The sequence below is a fragment of the Polistes canadensis genome, unplaced genomic scaffold (genome assembly GCF_001313835.1).
Source record: "Polistes canadensis isolate GaletaPanama2010 unplaced genomic scaffold, ASM131383v1 scaffold_40, whole genome shotgun sequence".
NCBI lineage: Eukaryota > Metazoa > Arthropoda > Insecta > Hymenoptera > Vespidae > Polistes > Polistes canadensis.
The window spans coordinates 158,569-180,063 of NW_014569587.1; the positions used below are offsets into that span (position 1 = coordinate 158,569).

The 21,495-nt window shown below is 28.3% G+C and overlaps 4 protein-coding genes across 6 annotated transcripts in view; 3 read left to right on the plus strand and 1 right to left on the minus strand.

Moving 5' to 3' along the window:
- Positions 1 to 2,056, plus strand: part of LOC106784760 — a 13,437-nt gene extending 11,381 nt beyond the window's left edge. Inside the window, exons 2-4 of the mRNA XM_014744613.1 lie at positions 569 to 705; positions 1,538 to 1,740; positions 1,828 to 2,056. Coding sequence (XP_014600099.1) covers positions 585 to 705; positions 1,538 to 1,740; positions 1,828 to 1,899 — 396 coding nt within the window. The 5' untranslated portion in view covers positions 569 to 584 and the 3' untranslated portion in view covers positions 1,900 to 2,056. The remainder of the gene's footprint in view (positions 1 to 568; positions 706 to 1,537; positions 1,741 to 1,827) is intronic.
- Positions 2,057 to 2,429: 373 nt separating this feature from the next.
- Positions 2,430 to 5,348, plus strand: LOC106784759 (odorant receptor 13a-like). Its single transcript, XM_014744612.1, has 6 exons — positions 2,430 to 3,404; positions 3,733 to 4,041; positions 4,212 to 4,498; positions 4,670 to 4,769; positions 4,910 to 5,014; positions 5,190 to 5,348. The coding sequence occupies exons 1-6, from the start codon at positions 3,249 to 3,251 to the stop codon at positions 5,346 to 5,348; spliced, it is 1,116 nt and encodes a 371-aa protein (XP_014600098.1). The 5' UTR covers positions 2,430 to 3,248.
- A 387-nt stretch (positions 5,349 to 5,735) lies between these two features.
- Positions 5,736 to 18,723, plus strand: LOC106784761 (MATH and LRR domain-containing protein PFE0570w-like). 3 transcript variants are annotated; one of them, XM_014744614.1, is made up of 8 exons: positions 5,736 to 6,282; positions 7,187 to 7,490; positions 7,592 to 7,686; positions 11,959 to 12,065; positions 12,548 to 12,942; positions 13,251 to 13,431; positions 13,588 to 13,757; positions 13,833 to 18,723. In XM_014744614.1, exons 1-8 carry the CDS (start codon positions 6,200 to 6,202, stop codon positions 18,666 to 18,668), a joined length of 6,171 nt encoding a protein of 2,056 aa, XP_014600100.1. In that variant the 5' UTR covers positions 5,736 to 6,199; the 3' UTR covers positions 18,669 to 18,723. The 3 variants fall into 3 exon arrangements, with proteins under 3 accessions (XP_014600100.1, XP_014600101.1, XP_014600102.1); XM_014744615.1 differs by lacking the exon at positions 5,736 to 6,282 and adding an exon at positions 6,295 to 6,549; XM_014744616.1 differs by lacking the exons at positions 5,736 to 6,282; positions 7,187 to 7,490; positions 7,592 to 7,686 and adding an exon at positions 9,453 to 9,890.
- Positions 18,724 to 19,081: 358 nt separating this feature from the next.
- On the minus strand, positions 19,082 to 21,300 carry LOC106784762 (dehydrodolichyl diphosphate syntase complex subunit nus1). The gene is made up of 4 exons (XM_014744617.1): positions 20,802 to 21,300; positions 20,310 to 20,429; positions 19,441 to 19,690; positions 19,082 to 19,355 (listed from the first exon to the last, which is right to left on the minus strand). The coding sequence occupies exons 1-4, from the start codon at positions 21,091 to 21,093 to the stop codon at positions 19,265 to 19,267; spliced, it is 753 nt and encodes a 250-aa protein (XP_014600103.1). The 5' UTR covers positions 21,094 to 21,300; the 3' UTR covers positions 19,082 to 19,264.
- Positions 21,301 to 21,495: the final 195 nt, after the last annotated feature.

The window sequence follows — 21,495 nt, forward strand, 5'->3', positions numbered from 1 at the left end:
ATAAAAAAAAGAATGAAAAAGGTATACAAAATGACAAGTTCATCGTGCAGGTATTAAAGATTATCAGTCTACGTTTATTTCTCATTATCTTAATGTTCTGCGAACGTTTCAAGGCAATTTACTAACCTACGCATTTACATAGATTAACATTTAAAATTTTACTCCACATATAGGAAAATAAATTAAAAAAAAAAAAAAATGTCGACAAAAATACTTATCGTTATTTCAAATCTTGTGCAGTCTTTTTGTCGAATTGCGTAAGCCTTGAAACAGCGCAATAATAATTTTGAAACGTATCCAAAATAAAATAACTCAAGGATTACGTTATTTAGGTCAATGTCATGCTATTATTAATATCTTATTTCTTTTTGCCGTGTAATATAAACCCCGTTTTTACGATAATGATAATAACAAACTTGTTTTTTTTTGGTCCCGTAAATGATATTTACGGTAATTAATTTTATCGAATTGTGTTTAACAAATCAATTTATTTGTTCCCTTTTTTTTTTATTCTTTTCTTCAATATTTTTATACGATTAATATTCGTAACTCGGGATTTGCATTTCAGATAATATTTTTGAAAAATGTTACCATCACCAAGCAACACGTGGCAATCAACGTATTATTACAATTCCGATAATAATTACGCTTATTATCGATCGACTGCTATCAATTTGGAAGATGCAAAGAAATCGATTAAACCAGGTAAATAAAAAATCATATACACCTTTAATAATAAAATTTGTTAATTTTTTAATCGGTGTTCTTTCTTCTGCTCTTCTTCTCTAGATAATTTTATCGTTTTAAATGTTCCATTATACAATATAAAGAAATTTCTTGTGTGTGTGTGTATGTCTCTCGTAATAAAGAAGTAGATTATGCATTTTTCTTTTTTGTTTTTTTTTCTTTTTTAATGAACTACATCTCTATTATACAGTGACTAATCCGCGGAAAAATGCAAGAATGCCGTAACGAAGCAAAACGAAATGGAGATTATGATTATGACATGAATAAGAGTATTAAAATATTACGTAGGTGATCTACTCAGCAATGAATGAATACTATTTGCGGATTACAAACTGGTAATCACTGCATTATAATTTTCAAGGACAAATTTAATCTTCTCGAATGAAATAAAAAAAAGAAAAGGAAAAGAAAAAACGAAATACACTCGAGAAACATTATTCCTTTAAGATTAATTTTAAATTCTACACAATTGTATGGGTTCTAAATAAATATATATTCTATATTTATATAATAATAAATTTTTTGTAATTCGATTAAAACAAATAATTAAAAAAAAAACAAAGAAAATAAATTATTAAAGAAATATACACGGATAGGATGAAAAGTTTTGAGCTTATCACATAGAAGGATTAAAAAGTAAACCTCAACTGTATTGAATTACAACAAAAAAATCGATGTTTTCAAGACTTTTTGTTTCGTTTATTATAATCATTGTTAAATGATTTTCATACAAATGAAAATTAATTTTATTACAAATTATTGATTGATAATTATTTTGTGTATTTTATAGCAAGAACGTTAAAGTTCGTACCACGAAGCAGCAGTACTCGAAACTTTTCACCCCAAAGGAAAGTTGTTCCACGAACGATCCGTTTAACGGAATATCAGGAAGCTGTACTTGAGGATCAATTTAAAAGATGGCCACGGGCACCTCACACAGGTGATATTGTTCTGTTGGCAGCTGAAACAGGTCTATCCGAAGACGATGTCCAGGTTCTTTTAAAAATAATTATTTGATTAAAATCATCTCCAAACATATATGTGACATTTATTTTCTAATATAAAAGAAACATATTTTAGGATTGGTACGCTATAAGATTGGCTCAATGGAGAAAGGAACAAGGTCTTGGTGGAAATTTAGGATTGCACTGATGCTTGTTTTGAAACATGTCAAAGGGATGAAATCATTCGCGTACCTGAAATAGAAGTATATAATGATCTTTATCATTTATTATAAATAACATAATCATTGATATATGTGAGATCGGAAAAAGTACAGGTTTGCATTGAAAAATGAATATCAATATAACGAAAAACGATTACTGAATAATAAGAATAATAAGTAAGTTTAAAAGAAAAATAATATACCCTAAAGTATGATTTATTTATAGATTTCTTTTTTTTCTTTTTTGAAACACCAAAGAATTTTCTTTTCTCATATAATCAATTAATTGTTTTTAGTATCTAACCCCATTCTATAGAATACAGTTTATTGCTTTTAAGATATTATAAGCATATGGGTAGTTGCTTAATTAATTTAGTCATATAATTAATTATTCGAATTATTATATACAAAGATTATATATATCTCAAAAGTAGAATATATTAATGCATTATAGAATTATATTATATTGATAATGGATTTGATGAATATACAATTCGTTATTATTAATATATTACACATATACTTGTTTTATTTATTATTCTCTCTTTGAATAGAATCGTTCTTTTAATTTTAAGACGAATAGACGTTAAGTTGAAATAATAGTTCTATCGTAAGTTAATCTAATTGTAAGATAGGATACAATCTTCGACGTTATTCATTCGATAGGAGCGTAGAGTATCGGAGCATAGTTATAAATAAATAGGGAATGAGAATAGCATGAGAGACAATGCCATCAATCTGTCAACTTATCTTAATAGACCTAATCCTAAAAAGAAGTCGACGAAAAGTTCAATATCCGTTTTTAGAGAAGAACAATTGTTGCTTGAAGACTATTCTTATGAAGATAGCACTTTGAAATATGCTGGAAATGTTACCTTACAAGTAACTAAATTTTATGGTATCAAATATGCATGGTAGAGAAAATGGTGTAGAAAATTTCGTAGAAAATATATGGTCATTTGAAAAGTTCTTGTATCACTTTCTTTGATTAGGGGTATTGTTTGAAGCGTCTAATTTTAGTGTGCTCGTAAATGACATATGTGTCAGTATCGATTTAACGCACGAACAATCGTTCCAGGATACTTTTGTAGATAATATTTTTTACTATTACTTTCGTAGGGAGTTAGATACCCCTTGTGCGTCAAGTAACGTTCTCTCGATTTCTTTATTGGTTATTTAATAGAATAAAAATAATAGGAAGGAACGCGAGTACTTTGATATTGGAATATTTCTTTTTTTTTTCTTCTTAACGCGCGTTAGTTATGAAATAAAAATTATAGAAAATATTTTGTCGTATAAATTATAAGATATATATATATATATTTTGAAAGAAAAAATGAACACACAATATTATAACGTTCAACAATACGAAAAACTCATAAGACCTATAATGATAACAACAAAAATTATTTCCGTTTGGCCATTGGATAAAGACTCTACTAGGATAACTAAAATACTTCATAACTTGCACACTTTTGCTATGTTTTTTCTGGTAAGAAATAATCAATATTATCTTATCTTATCTATTTATATAAACGGGTATCCCAAAAATTGCTAAAATTAGAAACCCCCTAAATTTGTATATTTAAATACAATTATAATATTTTATTTTTCGTTTCTCGAGATATGAATGTTCAATTATTGTGTTATCAAAAATAATAATTATAAATAAATGTCAACAACAAAATCTAAATGCTTTTAATTTTGCAAAGGAATTTTTGGTATATCCTGAATATGTAATATAACTTTCTTTTTTTTTTAAATGTAAAGTATTATATATAATTAAATAAAAATTCTTAATATATATATAATATATACAGATTATAGTAATATCAACTGCAACCACGATGGAAGTAATAAATACAATCGACGATTTAAATGAAGCAACCGAGTGTGCTCTCTTATGTACTGCCTTTTATCTCAGTTTATTACGAGTAACAATTTATTCTTTACATCGCAAAGATATCTCTTACATCGTCGAAACTATGAAAAACGATTGGATTTTATCTAACTATGAAGATATCTTAATACTCAAGGATAAATGTTTATTTACGTTTCGTTTATCAAAATTGTTCATATTTTCTGTGGCTAGTACTATCTGTATATTCATATCTGCTCCTCTCATAGAGGTATATTTTTAACAACAATTAATAAATATAAATATATATAATTATATATATCATAAAAATTAATAACAAAAAAAAATAAAAAGAAATGGTAGAAACTTCGTTCGAAGTTAAATAAAAATTCATTAAAGATTATCCTTTTTGTTTTTAATTTTTGTTTTTCTCTTTTAAAGGGATTCATCTTTAATACAAATATTAGGATATTACCATTTCGTGGACATTACTTTGTAAATCATACGATTTCACCGATCTTCGAGATAATTTATACCTTCAACATTTTATCCGGCTGTTTTTCGGCCACCACCATAGCCGGTGCTACAACTTTCAATCTCGTTATTATTATGCACGGTTCAGCTAAATTCGCTATTTTGCAAAATAGATTGAAAAATATCAAGGGCAACGATAGAAACGCATACGCCGAACTTTCGGCGTGCGTTAAAAGTCATCAGGATGCAATCACGTGAGCACCGATTCAATCATTTTCTCTGTTTTTTTTTTTCAGATCTGTTCTTTTTTTCATCGCAAATATAATATCATCAACAAACTTTGCATTATAATATTATAATCTTTTATATGAAAAATAATTAATCATAATATTTTGTTAATATTAATTAAAATTATTCTTAGATAGGTTCGCCGATACATTGGAAAACGTTATAAATATCTTGGTCTTAGGACAATTTATTATTAGTACCGGTTTAGTATGTTTCGCAGGATTTCAAATAACTGCGGTTCGTTATCATTTAAATTGATATATAATAATACATTGAACGTAACGCAATAAATTGAATAATTTATAAAAATCAATCTCTCTATTATATTTATATATATATATGTGTATGTATGTATGTATGTATGTGTGTTATCTTAGATGATCGAAGATAAAGCTAAACTAATAAAATATACCTGTTTTTTGAATTCTGCAATTCTGGAACTTTTTCTATTTAGTTATAGCGGTAATAAATTAATCGACGAGGTAAAAATTATTTAATTATTTTTTTTTTCTTTATTAAATAGCGTGCTTTTGTTTTTTGCTTTTTAAATAATAGCAACGAATATAGTCGAATATGATAAATTCATATATATATATATATATATATATATATATATTAACGATTTATACATAAAACGTGTATTATATATAAATACAGAGCGAAGCTATAGGATATGCTGCTTACGAAAGCGAATGGTATAACAACAACTTTGGGCCAACTCTACAAACGATTATCATGCGATGCAGAATACCATGTAAAATAACAGCCGCTAAATTTTATAATATGTCTTTGGAAAGCTTCGCAAAGGTGAGTTAAACAAATTAAAATCATATAAAATTCTTACAAATCGTTATTTTCAACTTGTATATACATACATATATACATATATATATGTATATATTTCTGAAGGTTCTCAGTACATCATTTTCATATCTCACAGTACTTCAAGCAACTAATGAAGAATAAAAAATCAAATATACTTGTAGTAAATGTTAAGGCTACATCAAACTGGATGATTATGTCAACTTCGTGATAGTTTAACATTTGGAATGTTAAGATGAATATACCAATAAGATTAATATATTATATGTATATATATAATGATATCATTATTATTCAGCAAGTAGAAGTTTTAAGGTGTAGAAAATGAATTATACGATTGTACTTGACTCTTTAATGAAAAAATAGGAAGGAAGAAAAAAGGAAAAAGGAAAAAAAAAAGATAACAATTGGTTATAATAGTTCCTTCTTAAATGGAGCATCGTAAAAACGAGCAAGTATCCCGGCCGGGATAAACCATAAGCACGAATGACGTTCTTTTGGAGCGTCTCTCTCGTGGATATTTTCATCACAGCAGTAGAGCACGTGCACTTGGCCCGAACACGCACGGTTCCTTCATTTTCTGCCTTTTCGCGTTCTTATGCACTTTAAAACGACCTGGATAGTCTGACCTGTGTTTTCAAAAATCCATTAAAAAAAAAAAAAAAAAAAAGAAAGAAAAAAAATCCCAACATCTCGAATTAAAATTAACATTTAACTCGAATACACTTTCACTCTCGCATATAAATATCACAGTCATTCAATCATTCGTATACACACACATACTCCAATTGTCATCCATTAACAATAGTTAAATTAGGTTTTAAACGAGTTTACAATGTGAATTAATGACAATTAGTGTTTTATTAACAAGCTCTGACAATATGGCGAACATTAAAGTGGCTGTTCGCGTGAGACCAATCTCAACACGGTGAGTACATTCATATGATTTTATTTTAATCGATTCCAAGTGTTGAATAATCGGATTTAAGTATTGTACTCAAAGTCTAAGGAAACAGGATGTCATATCTACAGATGCGGATAACATACGGCCGACTCCGTCTTTATTATGAGGAGTGTTTTCGTTTCTATACTTAGACGAGCAGACGTGGTTGTTAGAAGTGGTAGAGAAATAAAGAACAAAATCACGATCAATTTTCATCGAATAATACGAAACTGACCCGTGTTTATGTGATCGGTTAGAAATATGATAAGAAATTAATTATGCGTATCCAATTGTAATTAATTGTGCACATAATTATGAAAGTGTTTTAATTATAAGAGTCAAAATTAAAAAGAAATAATTAATTTATTAATTATCTTCACACCACACATTATTTTATATTAAATTAATTCAATGTAATTTTCGTAATATTGTCAAATATGAACCCGTTAGATAGTGTTTGTTATTTCAATATTATATAGAATTCATTTGTAATCCTTTAAAATATCTCGAAACCAAAAAATATATGACTTACAATTAGATCACTTTCATAATTGCGTTCAGTTTCGGTACTTCTTTTTTTTTTTTTTTTTTTAAAATGCATACAAGAATAAATAAAATATTAATCGATCGCGAGCGAACTTTTTGAAGGATAAGTCAAAATATTTCTTTTATTATACAAAATAATTGTAATATCAAATTAAATCATAAAATTAATATATATATTTCCATTGACAATTAATTCAGTATTACAATTAACATCGTTACAATTCAAGAATATATATATTTTTTTTTATAAAAAAAAAATCATCGTTTAATAAAATTTCATCGCTTAGTTTAATTAGAGAATACATTATGATTATTGTATATATATATTTTATTGATTATTTAGGGAATCGAAGAATTCTAGATCGAACGTAATCGTCTGCAACACCGAACAAAATGTGATATCATTAACGAATCTGAAAGTTTCGTTGAACAAAGCTGGTGATAGTCGTGAACGTACACGAAAGTATGGTTTCGATTACTGCTTTGATTCCACCGATCCTGGATCAGAGAATTATGCTGATCAAGAGAAGATTTACGATAAACTTGGTAAAACTGTCCTGAATGATATATTTTCAGGATACAATTCTTGTCTTCTTGCTTATGGACAAAGTGCATCCGGAAAGACTTATACTATTATGGGCACAGAGGTATAACAAAAATAATACGTAAATAAATATTTCATATATTTATTAAAAACAATTTGTGTGTTATTTTTTCTTTCCAATTCTTTTCTTTTTTCTTTTCGCAGAATGATCCAGGACTAACGCCAAAACTTTGTCAGGGTATTTTTGCGCGTATAAATGAAGAAAAATTAAAGGATAATGTCTTCCACGTCTCAATCAGGTGTTTACATTGATTATATTATAAATTATGTTATATATATATTATCATTATTAGGAATCAAAAGTTCCCAAATAAATCTAAAAAATATCTAGTTGATTTTAAAAATTAAATAATCAATTATAAATACTTTTAACACAATCATACGTTAATGTATAATATAAAAATGAAATTTCGAGAAATTTAAATGGTATATTAAACTCGCTTATTATAGAAATCAATGATCGAATAAATCTGATGAGACCAAAGTGTTAGAAATCATGAATAAGCATTAGACGTAAGATCGATAAATATATATATAGCTTAATAACATCTTTCAAAGAAAGCCACTGCCATGCAAAATATACTACAAACATGATTGATGATACCTCTCAACGATTAGACAGCTCGTTTTCGAATACTTATAGTAATGAAAAACGATGGAAAGTAGTCCGATGATCTCTCAAGATAAACGATTATACGTTTCTCACTGTTACCTTTTGAAAATGATTACACGTATACCGAATGTGTAATATGAATCGTGAAAATGTTTTGTATAATAACAGGTAGCATATTTGTGGATTAAGTTTAGAAGGTTAAACCCGTACACGACCTTGATTTTCTTATCGGGATTAATAATATATCTATTTAATAATCGTGAGAATGATAGCAGGTTCGGCACCTTTCTCACGAATATATTCACGTTCAGGTGAATATGTTTGTACGTATACATACGTGTAGCTTTACTTATTGTTAGGATAGATCGGCTATCTATGACGACACTGTTTGCTTTTTGGTCAAGGTTCACCTATCGATGCAATTTTATCAGCTATTTTCAACGGTTCTCACATTTCAAGTAGCATTACCATTGTGTTTCTATGCTCGATCGGATTTTCGATCGATACTCGAGTAAGAATAATCGTTTTGTTATCGTTCGATTGAGAACGTGTGTTCTCTTCGTAGAAAATTGACGAATATTAGTTAGGTCAATTTTATGCATATATAGAGAAGAAAATTCGATTATTTTCTATAAATAGTAAAAATTAATAATTATTCTATAACACTTTCACGCGTCATAACAAATATATTTTATTAACATTGCAAAAATATTAGATATATAATAGATCATATAATTTCTAATAACACCTGCGTATGGGGGTATCACATTTAAATGTATTAATTTTTCTTTGAACATTTTGTACATCAATTGGCTTCGTGTATATTGTTTTCAGGGTTTCTCATAATGATTACGCTATAATACGAGAAGCCACCGACATGAAAAGCATAACGAATTATATTATTATGTTAAGTTTTAAGAGATGGAAATAGTTGGGGGCTTTGTAATACTACGTAATAGAGAATACGAATAATAGTTATGAGAAAGGGTTGTGAGAGGGTAGAGTGGAGGGTGTCTGAGACGTATAAGTTGAGCTTGCAAACTTGTAAGCTCGATCCCTCGTTGGCCTGGATGTGTCTTATAACTTTAGTCAGTGCCTCGTGACTCGCAATCCTAAACGGACGCAAGCTCATTCTCTTTATATATTTTCTATCTCACGTTTTTTTTTACACTATTTATCTTTATCTATCTCGTTTTCTTTCTTTCCATTTTTCTTTCTTCCCAGTCAGTTAAGAAAATACAAAATTTACAACTATTACGTGTCTACCTTACGTGTGTATCATTTTTTTCTATTTCCAAGATAGATATTTCAGAATTTCAAAATTCGCGATATCAAAAATACAATTTATATTTATTAGGAGAAGAAAAAATAATAATTTAAAAAAAAGAGAAAAAATTTGAGAATTATATTTTGCTCGAGTTCGTTGTGTTTGAGATCGCGCATTTCTTTTTTATTACAAGAAGAAAAAAGTAAAAATAATATAAATATAACGGGGATTCGTCGTGATAGTGATGTCCTTGAAGAATGAATTACTTATAACATGGTACCACACTACCGTAGTTATTATATCATAAAAGAACAACCTGGAGTAATTAAAGGGTGAAGCAAAAAAAAAAAAAAAGAAAAGAAAAGACGAATGTGATAAGGAACTCTAACGTGCGTTTAATCAAGCAAAAAACTTTATAATTTTACTACGGAATGAAAACTGTTTAAAAGCTAATGGTATAATAAGAAGTAGAAAAAAGAAGGGTGGAGGAAAACGTGGATAGAAGGAGTCACGTGTTAAATAATTAGATCAAGTTGAAATCTCGACTTGAAATCTTACTCAAGGTATATATATATATATATACTAAAGTTGTTGTTGCATGGTCGCACGTGAACGGGATATAGTGATCTGTATATGTTAAAAGATATTTAATTCTTTACATTGCAACTACACCAACATTTCTGACATAATAAGAAAATACGTATACGTAAAAAAAAAAAAAAAATAAAGAGAACACGCCTATGAAACTAATTAAAAAAATACAACGTTATTATGAAAACTTATATAGAATTTTATTAGCATAATTAAAAGCGTATACTGTTGACAGCAATCCTGAAAGTTGAATTAAAATACTTTTAGTAGTGTTTTCATGCCAGCAATGTTAGTAGTAGTTTGAACGCAAAATATTCAAGGAGAATACGTTTCAAAATGATAATTATTATCATTGGTATGAAAGTAAGACATTTTTTTTCTTGTATGTGATATATATATACATATATATATCGTGAATGTATAAACGAATATTGCTTGTCTTCGTAAAGACAGTCGTGGACGTAAAATCGTTAAATAGGTTAATGGGTAGCGAGAGAAACTTTGCTTGAACATTTGTCGAGTGAACAAGGACTCGAAGGGTGTTATTGTCAGTCCTTAAGGGAACATAACTTACACCATAAATTATATCTAATTATATGCAATTTCTTGTCTTTTTCTTTTTTTTTTTTTCTAATTGTTAGTAGTTTCACGATAAAACTAGTCGTAATTTTTTTATGCACGACTATCAAACGAAATAACAATCAAAATTTGAAACATGTAATGTATATTAACAATATATTCTAATACTAAATAATATATCAAATGAGATCATTTGATATTTCATTGTAATTATATTAATTGTTATGAAAAAACAAAAATTGCAATGATTTTGATTTCAACTTTAAGCTCTTTATAAAAGTACATTTTTTATGAATGATTAATATCAAACGAAATAACAATCAAAGTGTTTCGAATATATAATATTATATTTTAACAACACACATATATATATATTCTATACTCTAAATAATATATCGAATGAAATATTATTTTCCAATAGCATGATATAAGGTCGTTTATAATCATGTGCATTCTTAGGATAAAAACTCAATGAATCTTTTGTTCGCACGCCCTTTCGAGAAACGTGCAAGATATTATGCACGCAACACGTTCGAATATATTATAAATTTATGATATATTTATCACATCGAAATTTTTGTTTCTTACGATCTCTTCTCATTTTTACTTGTATCCAAATTTATTCGATTACTGTCAAAACTAAATTGTCCAAAGTAAAATTCGACATTGATTTTTTGTTTTGTTTTCGGAATCGAATAAATTAGATACGAATAGTATCTCAGAACACTATTATTCCATTAATATTTTTGTGAGATTTAAAAAAAGTTTTCAACGTTTAAAATAATAATAAAAAAAATCTCTTGAATTATGTTTTACGTAAAAACAACGTAAGAATCGTGTCGAAGGTCATGTTTCGATCGTAGTTTTACGCTGCTATTAGGATTGTTCGATGAGTTCGCGGGTAAAATGTAACTATTACTATTACTTTTTCATTTTCTTTTTCTTTCCAAATTACCATCACGTTCGTCGTCGATATAACGGCCGAGAGTTAAGATTGCAAATCGATTCTTATTCCCAGCATTGTAATAACCGTTAGACACGAAAACTTAACGTGTTATACGACGTCGCCGTTTTGCTTTAGTTTTTTTTCCCCCGACACCTGCTTCTATCTCTTCTTCATCTTTTCTTTTCTTTTTTTCTTCTTCTTCTTAATTCTTTTCTTCTTTATCCTCTTTAAGAATTCGTCTCTCGTTTCGCGAACTACTTCAAAAGTTGTAAGCTCTATCGGATAAATGATTTTCACACCTTGCGTCCTAACGAGTTTTGATCGATAATAAAAATTAACAAAATAATTATTAGATTTTTTCTAATGAAATATAAATGACCGCTATTTAGGTTTACTTCTTCGTTGCTGTGAAAAATTAAATTTACGAATTAATTGTAGCGAATGAAAAAAATAAAATAATAATAACTCGTAATATATAATTAATTTTTTTATCTTGTTGTATTTAATTGTTTTAGCTATTTAGAAATTTATAACGAACGGGTGAGGGATCTTTTAAAGCCATCCACGAGTTGCCATAATCTAAAAGTTCGTGAACATCCTCGATTAGGTCCTTACGTTCAAGGTATATAACAAATCTATTCATTATTAATATACAATAGGATCTACATTTTATCATCAACAAAAAATATATATTTTACATAAAGAATATATATAATAAATATGTTTATCAGGAAAATTGGACAGTATAAAAGAACTAGAACTTTATTTTGATTAAATTGGATCATAATAATTCATAATAAAACAAATTTCCAGTTGCTGATGAAGTCCCAATAAAATGACGAAACGTCCAATTTGATCAAAATAAAGTTTTAATTCTTTATACTGTCCAATTTTCTTACTAAACATATTTATTAATAATTTTCTTTTTGGCTGAGAGAAATAACTAATTGTATATATATAATAATTATATATTAATTAATAACAATCGAAGAGAGAGATTCTATTGTATAATATAATTATTAAAAAATTCAAATGTGCATATAAAATCTTATAAAACACACATAATGAAAATTAATATTATGAAAATAATTGTTCTATTAAAAGGATTGACGCATCACGTGGCTGACACGTTGGAAACGTTAATGTCATACGTTGAGAGTGGTACCAAAGCAAGAAAAACAGCAGCCACGTTACAAAATTCAAACAGTAGTCGTAGCCACGCATTGCTCACAATTCTTCTTAATCCAGAGACAACAACAACAACAACGACGACGACGACAACGACGACAACGACGACGACGACGACGTCAACGTCAACGTCGACTACGATAGAACAACAATTAACTAAAAAAGAAAATACCGATAGAAAATATGATGACGTGTCATCATTTAGGCTTAACGACGTCACACTTCCCAATAACAGCAGTAGTAAACTGCATTTGGTCGATCTAGCTGGTAGCGAAAACGCTCAAAGGTGTGACGGTGTGCATCGTTTAAAAGTGAGTTTCATCCTGTTTCAAAAATATAATTACAAAAATAGAAATAAAATATGATAAATTCGTAAGTATTCAAACAAATCTCTGTATATCATTTTATTCGATTAAACTTCGTTTCATCGAATTAGTAAAACAAAAATAAATGTATTTAACTTATTCAATTGATTTCATTTATATATGTGTGTATATTATATTGCAATAAAATATATTAATAATAAACAATTAATTCGATAAGACACTTGTAAGATTTACAATCGTATATAATGCATTTTTATGAATGTAATAATACGATAGATTTATTTTTTCCATAGGAAGGTGCGAATATAAATAAAAGTTTGGTAGCCTTGGGAAATGTTATTTCGGCTCTAACAGGGAAAATCTCAGGTGCTGGTGGTAGTTCTAATAGAAGGTATATACCTTATCGAGATTCTTCTCTTACTTGGCTTTTAAAGGACGCACTCGGTGGAAATGCTACCACCATTATGCTCGCAAGTAAATGTTAACTTTCGTTAAATATACTTTTTGTTTTATCTCTTATCATTTATGTACATACCTCATTACCGTAATCGTTTTTTTGTTCGAATAGAAGAACCTTTCTATGTGTTACCAAAATAAAAATATATTAAAAATATAAAATTATTCACACAGCCGTATCACCAGCCAGTGAAAATTACAACGAAACCGCGCATACATTGCGATTCGCTCAAAGGGCGCACAGTGTGGTCAATAAACCCATGGTCAATGAAGATCCCATGGCAAAAACAATTCGGGAATTAAAGGCCGAAATAACTAGATTGAAATCTTTGTTATTGAAAAAGGTATATGTTAACAAAATTTTTAAGAATGTTTTCATATTATCTGTATATCCTATATATATATTATTTTTTGTATAGAACATCGAGCCAGATAAAACAACATTACAGGATGAATTCGAAACGAAGGATTCGGGAAAAAAGAAGAAGGATAATTCGTCGAAAAGTAGCGTGCCGGAAAATAAACAGAAAATCGAAACTGATCCACAAATAGAATATAAAAAAGAAGATGATAGAAGTAGTAATAGTAATAGTGATGGTTGTGGTGGTGGTGGTGGTGGTGGTAGTAGTAGTGGTGGTGGTGGTGGTGGTAATAGTGGAATCCTTACTTTAGTCAGGAGAGTAAATTCTACAGAAAACCTAGCAACACACGATACTGCAACCGTAAAATCTATCAGAAAATTTGGTTCGTACGAATGTCTCGATAACAAAACAACGAACACTCTAACCGGTTACAGTTATAATCGTGCTGAAGTATCGGAATTGGAGAACGAAGAAAATGATTTCATCGGTGAAATTAACGAGGCCGTTTTTGTCGACATTCCAACTCTTGTTGCGGTACTTATAAAACCAGATAACAGTTTCAACGAGAGATCGCAACAAATCGAAGAGATATGTTCCGACGAAATACACGAATATCCGATAGAATCGGATTTTATGAGAAATAATAATCTTCATGAGATTTCCGTAAATCGTACAAACAAAAATACTACGAACGACCAATACGATGACGAATACAATCATTTCAATTTAGATCTGAACGATGAAATAAACGATACTCCTTCGAAAATAATTCGTTCGGGAAGAAAGGAAAAGTCTAAATTTCGTAAACAAGATTCAATCAATATTGCAACGCCAACAACAACATCTACGAACTTGTATACGTCAAAAAAATTCGGTTCCGTCGAGATAATACAAAAGAAACACAATAATCTAGCAACTTATTTGGAAAGATCCAATACAAATTTGGAAAAACAATCGACAATATCGGATAAAGTCAACGTTGAAAATAAATTTGTAGATAAAATAAAAGTCGAGGATTGTAAAAATGACAGTTATACGAATTTATGGAAAGATAATAACAAATCTGACAGCGGTGATCATTTACAGAGAACGGATAGTAACGAGTTTGAGAAAAATTCTAAGGATAATTCGTCGGTGATAAGTCTTATTAATAAAATCAAAAATACCGCTAGAAAACCAAGTTTAGAAAGTTTAAAAAGGAAAACCAGTAAGGACAGTAGTTCGAGTAGCTCGAAAGACGAACAGATATTGATTTCTAGTTTGACGAACGACAAGGTATTAAGGAGAAAGGATTCGTTGGATCATAGTTTGTCTACGAGGGCTCATACACCTGTACAAAAAGCAAAAAGAGCAGAAATCGTGGCTGCTGTTACAGAAAGATTATATTCAAGTAGAAAACAGGTGGAAGAAATGACAACTGTGACAGGATCTGCATCAACTTCGGTGTCAGGTATTCGTTCCCCTCCCGAGGGAACTGACGTCAGATTAACAACTTCCGCCGCTTTGACGACTAAAACGAAACTTCAAGAAATATCAAGGAAAATGTTAGCAAAAAGACGGCGTGTCAACGTCGACACGCAAACGGAACAAAACCAAACGATTCGTATGAAGGATTCGTCGTCTTTAACGGATGAGACCAAAATTGTTTGTCAAGATGTAGGTGTGTTGACTGACGAACATAACGTTTATCAAATAATGACAGAAAACAGATCCCCTGTCATTAGAGTCAAAGAAATGGCAACGTTAACGGACAAATTGAAAAATAAAATCATGGAATCTAAGGATGCTGAGTGTTTGGTAAATGATCTTAATTTTTACGAATACGGTGTTAATTTTATAAATAATAATTCAACATTTTTATTGGACGATACGCGAACTTATGCTAATCAAATGTCTAACACGGATATTTCTGAATTATGTTTAACTAATGATAAGAAAGTTGATCGTTTTGACAAATCAACAAATACCGTAGTTGTTGCCCCTGTTCCAATCAATTCGGTCGTTCAAACGCAATTGCCATTGCAACAACCCGTTTTAAAAGAAAAGACAACGCAATATTTAATAGAAAATTGTAATGCTATCGAAGAATCAAATCCTACAACAACGACTGTACAACAGAAATCGGAAAGAAATATTATTTCCATGTGTTTACCTGATACAATTAATATAACTATTGAAAGCTCGAATTTGTTAGAATCCAATATTGTTATAATGGACAACAGTTTAAATAAGACAGATATCACGAATAAAAAGAATATATCTCATTTAAAAGATAACGAATGTCAAACGGAAAACAAAAATATCAAACAGGATGATAAGAGTAATGATTGTTACGTTAAGGGATTTACAACAAAGTCAAGTGTTAGTCAAACGGATAGCAAATCTTTTAGAATCGAAAATATCTTTGAGGATCCTCGAAATAATCATTCGAAGATACGTGCTCAATCGGAAGATACATTGAATAAATCTAAAAATACAAAATCAGTTACTTTTACAAATTCTTTGGGTACTTCCTTCATTCCAGACACAAAAGAATCTGCTACCGACATGAACAAGAGACAAATTTATGCACTCCAAAGTGGTCAATCATTTACCCAAAATAAAAGCATTAGGGAAACGTTTATTTCAAAAAAATATAATAACAATAGATTAGCTACAGACGTTTGGAAAAATTGGATGATCTCGTTTCCTTCGACATCCTCCTCCTGGCAACATCCGAGAAATGTATTATCAGTTAATGGGTTGACATTTGCATGGAATGATTCTTTAAATAATGACTGTGCCGCGATCGTTAGCACTGCGAATTTGAATAAAACTTACGAAGAACCTAATATTAATTCTAACATTTTTCTTTCCAATAATAACACCGAAGTTACAGATTTAAAATCACCATCTTTGATCGCTAGAATAACAGATTCCAAGAGATTACTTGAACATGATTATAATTTTTCTGACGACAGTCTTGATTATAACGAAGAAAATATAATCTCTAATTCTAATAATATCAATACGGAAACTAACGAAGAAAATGAAACCTTTGAAAATATTTGTCCACCCGACGTAATAGCTCAAACGAAAAAAGAAAATTTAACTTTGTTAGGAAATTCGTGCGACAATAATGTCGAACTCTCACTCGCTAATCATTTTGACGAGGATCAAGTTGAATTTCCAAAGAAAATACCCTCCGAACCGATTGACGGATCTTCCATCTCTGTTCATGATTATAAATCATTGATTTTAGGTCAAAATTCAATAAACGTCGATAATTTGCAAGAAGCTCGAACTAATTTGGAAGAAAACTCATCGAATTTTGTTAAAAATTCTTACAAGAAAAAAGTCACCTTTATGGATAACAAAAGTTCGAAAGAATGTCATAATCATGATAAACCAAAAGTAATCAATTCATTGAGTCAAACTAAGAGTTTGTACAAATCTGTTGTTAAAAATAAAACTCACGTATGTAATCCTAACAACGGTGATTCTCAGAATTATTTATTGGATATTTATACGGATAGCAGAGCATTATTAAAAAATAAAGATAAAACTTCGGATTTATTTGAAAATGAAAGTAATAGTGAACTTGATAATGTCCAAGATAGAATGCAATTAAATATGCAAGAGAAAAAGAATTCGTCTAATTTTGTCAAAATTTCAAATAATAATAATAATAATAATAATAATGATAATACTAAGATATTTAATGAAATTCCTGTTGAAAATAGTTGTAATGATTCTGACAGCGGTGAAGAAGTTAACAAAGAGGAGGATTGTGTTGTAAAATTGAAAAGAAAAATATTACAAGAATACATTAATGAGGCAACTATTTTTATGCGTAATATGAATTCTCTCAACGAATGTATAAATACGGCAAATATTTGTGGAAACAATCAAAGACAAGAAAAAAAACGAGGAAATTATCAACGATGTTATCCTCATTCCCAAAATGAACACAAAAATACACCATTAAAAGATAACAAAGCTATTGATAATAGTAATGAAGTATTAGAAGAAAACGATATAGTAATACCAACAGAATCGTTTAAAAAATGTTTAGAAGGTATCGAAAGATTAGAAAATTGTATAGAAAAAACAAATAAACACAACGAGTATTTACGCGAAAAATATGGTATCGTAGTTGAATCTACTGGCGCTAAATTAGGTTTAGCGAGCTCTAGTATAGATTCTAGTAAAAATTCTAACATCTCTTCTAATTTAATTCGAAGAGATACAAATTTACAGGGAAAAGAATCAATTAGTTCGGAAACGTTAGAAAATTTCGTATCTTCGAACAGAATTTCTCTTAAAAATTCTTTCATGCCGAAATTGATTGAAGATCCATATGATCAATTAAAGATCTATGATGATTTTTACGATACGAGTAACGAAGAAATGTTTGGCATAAAAAGTAAAATTGAAAGGAAACATTCTAATCGTTTAATGAATCCATCATCTTGCCATTGTCGTACGAAAAGTATTTTTTATCGAAAAGAAAAACAATTTCAAAAAAGTACTTGCAAACTTTATCATTTTTATGACGATAGAACAATAAACGTACCTCTCGATGATTCGATCGCAAGACCGGAAGATGAAAATATAGAATTATCGAGTAGTATTTTAATGAAACCCATAAAGTATTACGAAAATTTAGAAAAATCATTCGGGGATAATGAATTTCCAAGATTAATATCTAATACATTATTAAAATGTACCAAAAATGAAACACCTAATTTTGTTAATTCAAGAATATTCCATCGATCTACTACTATTACCGATACTAAACCTTATTCTCGGGAAAGGTGGCGATATCGTCCTGAAAGTCCAAGAGCTAAATTTTTAGAATTGTTACACGAAAGACGACGAATCGTTGAAAACAGTAGAGATGTCATATTTTAAAAATTCATCTACATCAAATATGTAAATTATAAATTCATTTTTCCCATATATTTTTCTATATTAATCAAAAAAGAAAGATAATAAAAAAAAAAGAATATATAATGCAACAATAATATAACGAATTAACATATAATTGTCGTTATTATTTCTATCTCTCTTACTGTTCTATTTTAACGCAATTAACATAAATGTCATTCATTTTTATCATTTACTTAAGAATATTAATACATTTCTATATAATTACACTTACATATATGTACATTAGAAAACAATAAGACTTCAAAAATTGTATAATTGATAAATACAATAATTTTTCTCTTGAAATCTAATATTCTCTTTAATATTTTAATATAGGAATAACAATCAATTTATTTTAAATAGATAGAAAATTCTTAATTACACAATATAATTAAATAATGACAAAAATATTGTCACTTCGTGCTAAAAAGTCATTGATTATTAGAAAACAATTCCTCTTGTATTCTTCTCACTCAGTCTTTATCGAAGATTTAATAAATTGTCTTTTTTTTATACAAATATATATATATCTATATATATATATATATATATAGATAAATTATTAATAAATTATTATATTATTTACCGTGTCGTTGTTCACACTTACTATATTTTTTTAGTATCCAAATGAAGTCCTTTACTGATACATCATGACATTCAGGTAATGTACTAAAAATATAAAAGTATCTATATATCAAACTGTTTAAGTAATTTAATCAATATTTAATAGAAATTTAATAGAAATTATATGTACACGAATTCTGTTGTTCTGATATGCCATGGAAGAAAGCCATACGTAGAAATAACATGTCCATGTATTAAAGCCAAATCAGGATCAGGAATCCCTTTTAACATCATTTTTTCCGAAATAAACTTTTCATTTATTTCTTCTATTTTTAAATTTTTTGATATTACAGCCTCTGCTAAATGCTGCGTTAATAATACTATTCCGTTTTTCCCAGTGTTCTTACTTGGTAATAATATTCTAATTACAGTATTAGAACCTAGAAATATATACATTAAATATTATTATAATCAAATAAAAAGAATAGCATGTAAGAAATTTATATTTATTATTACTGTTTCATTTAGATTCATTTAAATTTCATCGCTTTTACAATCAATTTTTACTTAAATTAGGCACAACGAACCTTCTTGAATACATCAATTTTGCAAAAGGATTGGCCCTCTTCAGAAGTGGTGTCAACTTCCATGTAAAGGAATACTTTTAAAAACTCATTGATAATATTTATTTTTAAAAAATACTTCTTAACATGCGATTAACTATTATTTTATTATATTGAGCAATATATGATTAAAGAAAAGTATTAAAAGAATTAAAGAGATGGCCAAACAAACAATTATAAAGTTTACATAAAAAAAAAAGTATATTTTGACTTTAACGTAACCACCACATACCCCGTTTTAATATATAATAATAGCAAATATACTTTAGAAGCGAATAAACTCTCTGCCAGACAAGATATCCTTCAAATCTTTTTTTTTATACGCATTCTTTTAATAACATCATACTTATTTATATATTTCAACATAATTCTATAAAAAATCTTCTTTATATATATATATATATATAATAAATGTATAAATAATTATACTGTATACCTGTAATTCCATTTTTTGTGTGTAGAATATGAAACTGACTCCAATTAATGTATTCCATTAATTCTGGTCTCCTAACAGCAAACTCTTGTTTTATTTCGCTCTTATGTTGTGATAAGAAATCTATATAAAATTGTAGAAGAAACAAATATATAAATGTAAGAGTAACATTTCATTTTAAGTATCATTACAATGACTATGTTATATAATTGATAATCCAAAAAACACTCATATATATTATTTTTATTATTCATAATTATTAGTTATAAAACTTATCGTCTTACTATTAAACATAAAATAACTTGACAGTACTAATAGCTCTTAATCTATTCAGGTAATATGAAAAACCTTGTGAAATATATTTGAAATAGTGCATACTTATTATTCTTATAAAATTTATTTTACTATTAGAGATAAAATAAATTGACAGTACTGATGACTCTTAATCTAACGACTTAAACTTAAACATCATATATAATTATTGTAAAATATTACCTTTTCGACCATAAAAACTGATAAAAGGTATACCCAATGTAATACACCAAACAATTATTTGTATGGAATCTTTGATGCAATCTTTCTTTTCTCCCAAAATAACCACATGCTCTGGCAGTTTTCTTAAATTATTAGTACTATTTACAAGCATTTCAATGTCTATCTTTGAATTTTTATTATACCAATATCCTATACACTTTCGATGGATAATTAAACAGCTATTATAAATGATTAACCTTAAGCTGTATAAAAGATGAATAAGCACGAGAAGTGTACGAAATATTATAAACATCTTGTCTTTTTCTAATTTTAATATCACACAACAAAATCATAAATATCTTTATACAATATAACTCTTCCAAATTCACCGGTGGATACCACGAGACTGATCCCCCATCACAATTTCGCACGATTATTAATACATGACAATGCTGCCAATATTACGGTACATAATATGATTCCATATGTAGTATTTACTACGATGTTTATCCTTGAAATTGTATGATTACAAAATAAAGATATTCTCATATTGATACATATTTTTAATAAAAAGAATTAAGTATATTAATAAACAAAATAATTTCATTCATATTTATTTCTTATCTAATTATAAATTGCAATAATAAAAAGTTATTATTTGTAACATATCTATTGGTTTATGAATTTTACACGACCAATGAACGAGCAATAAATA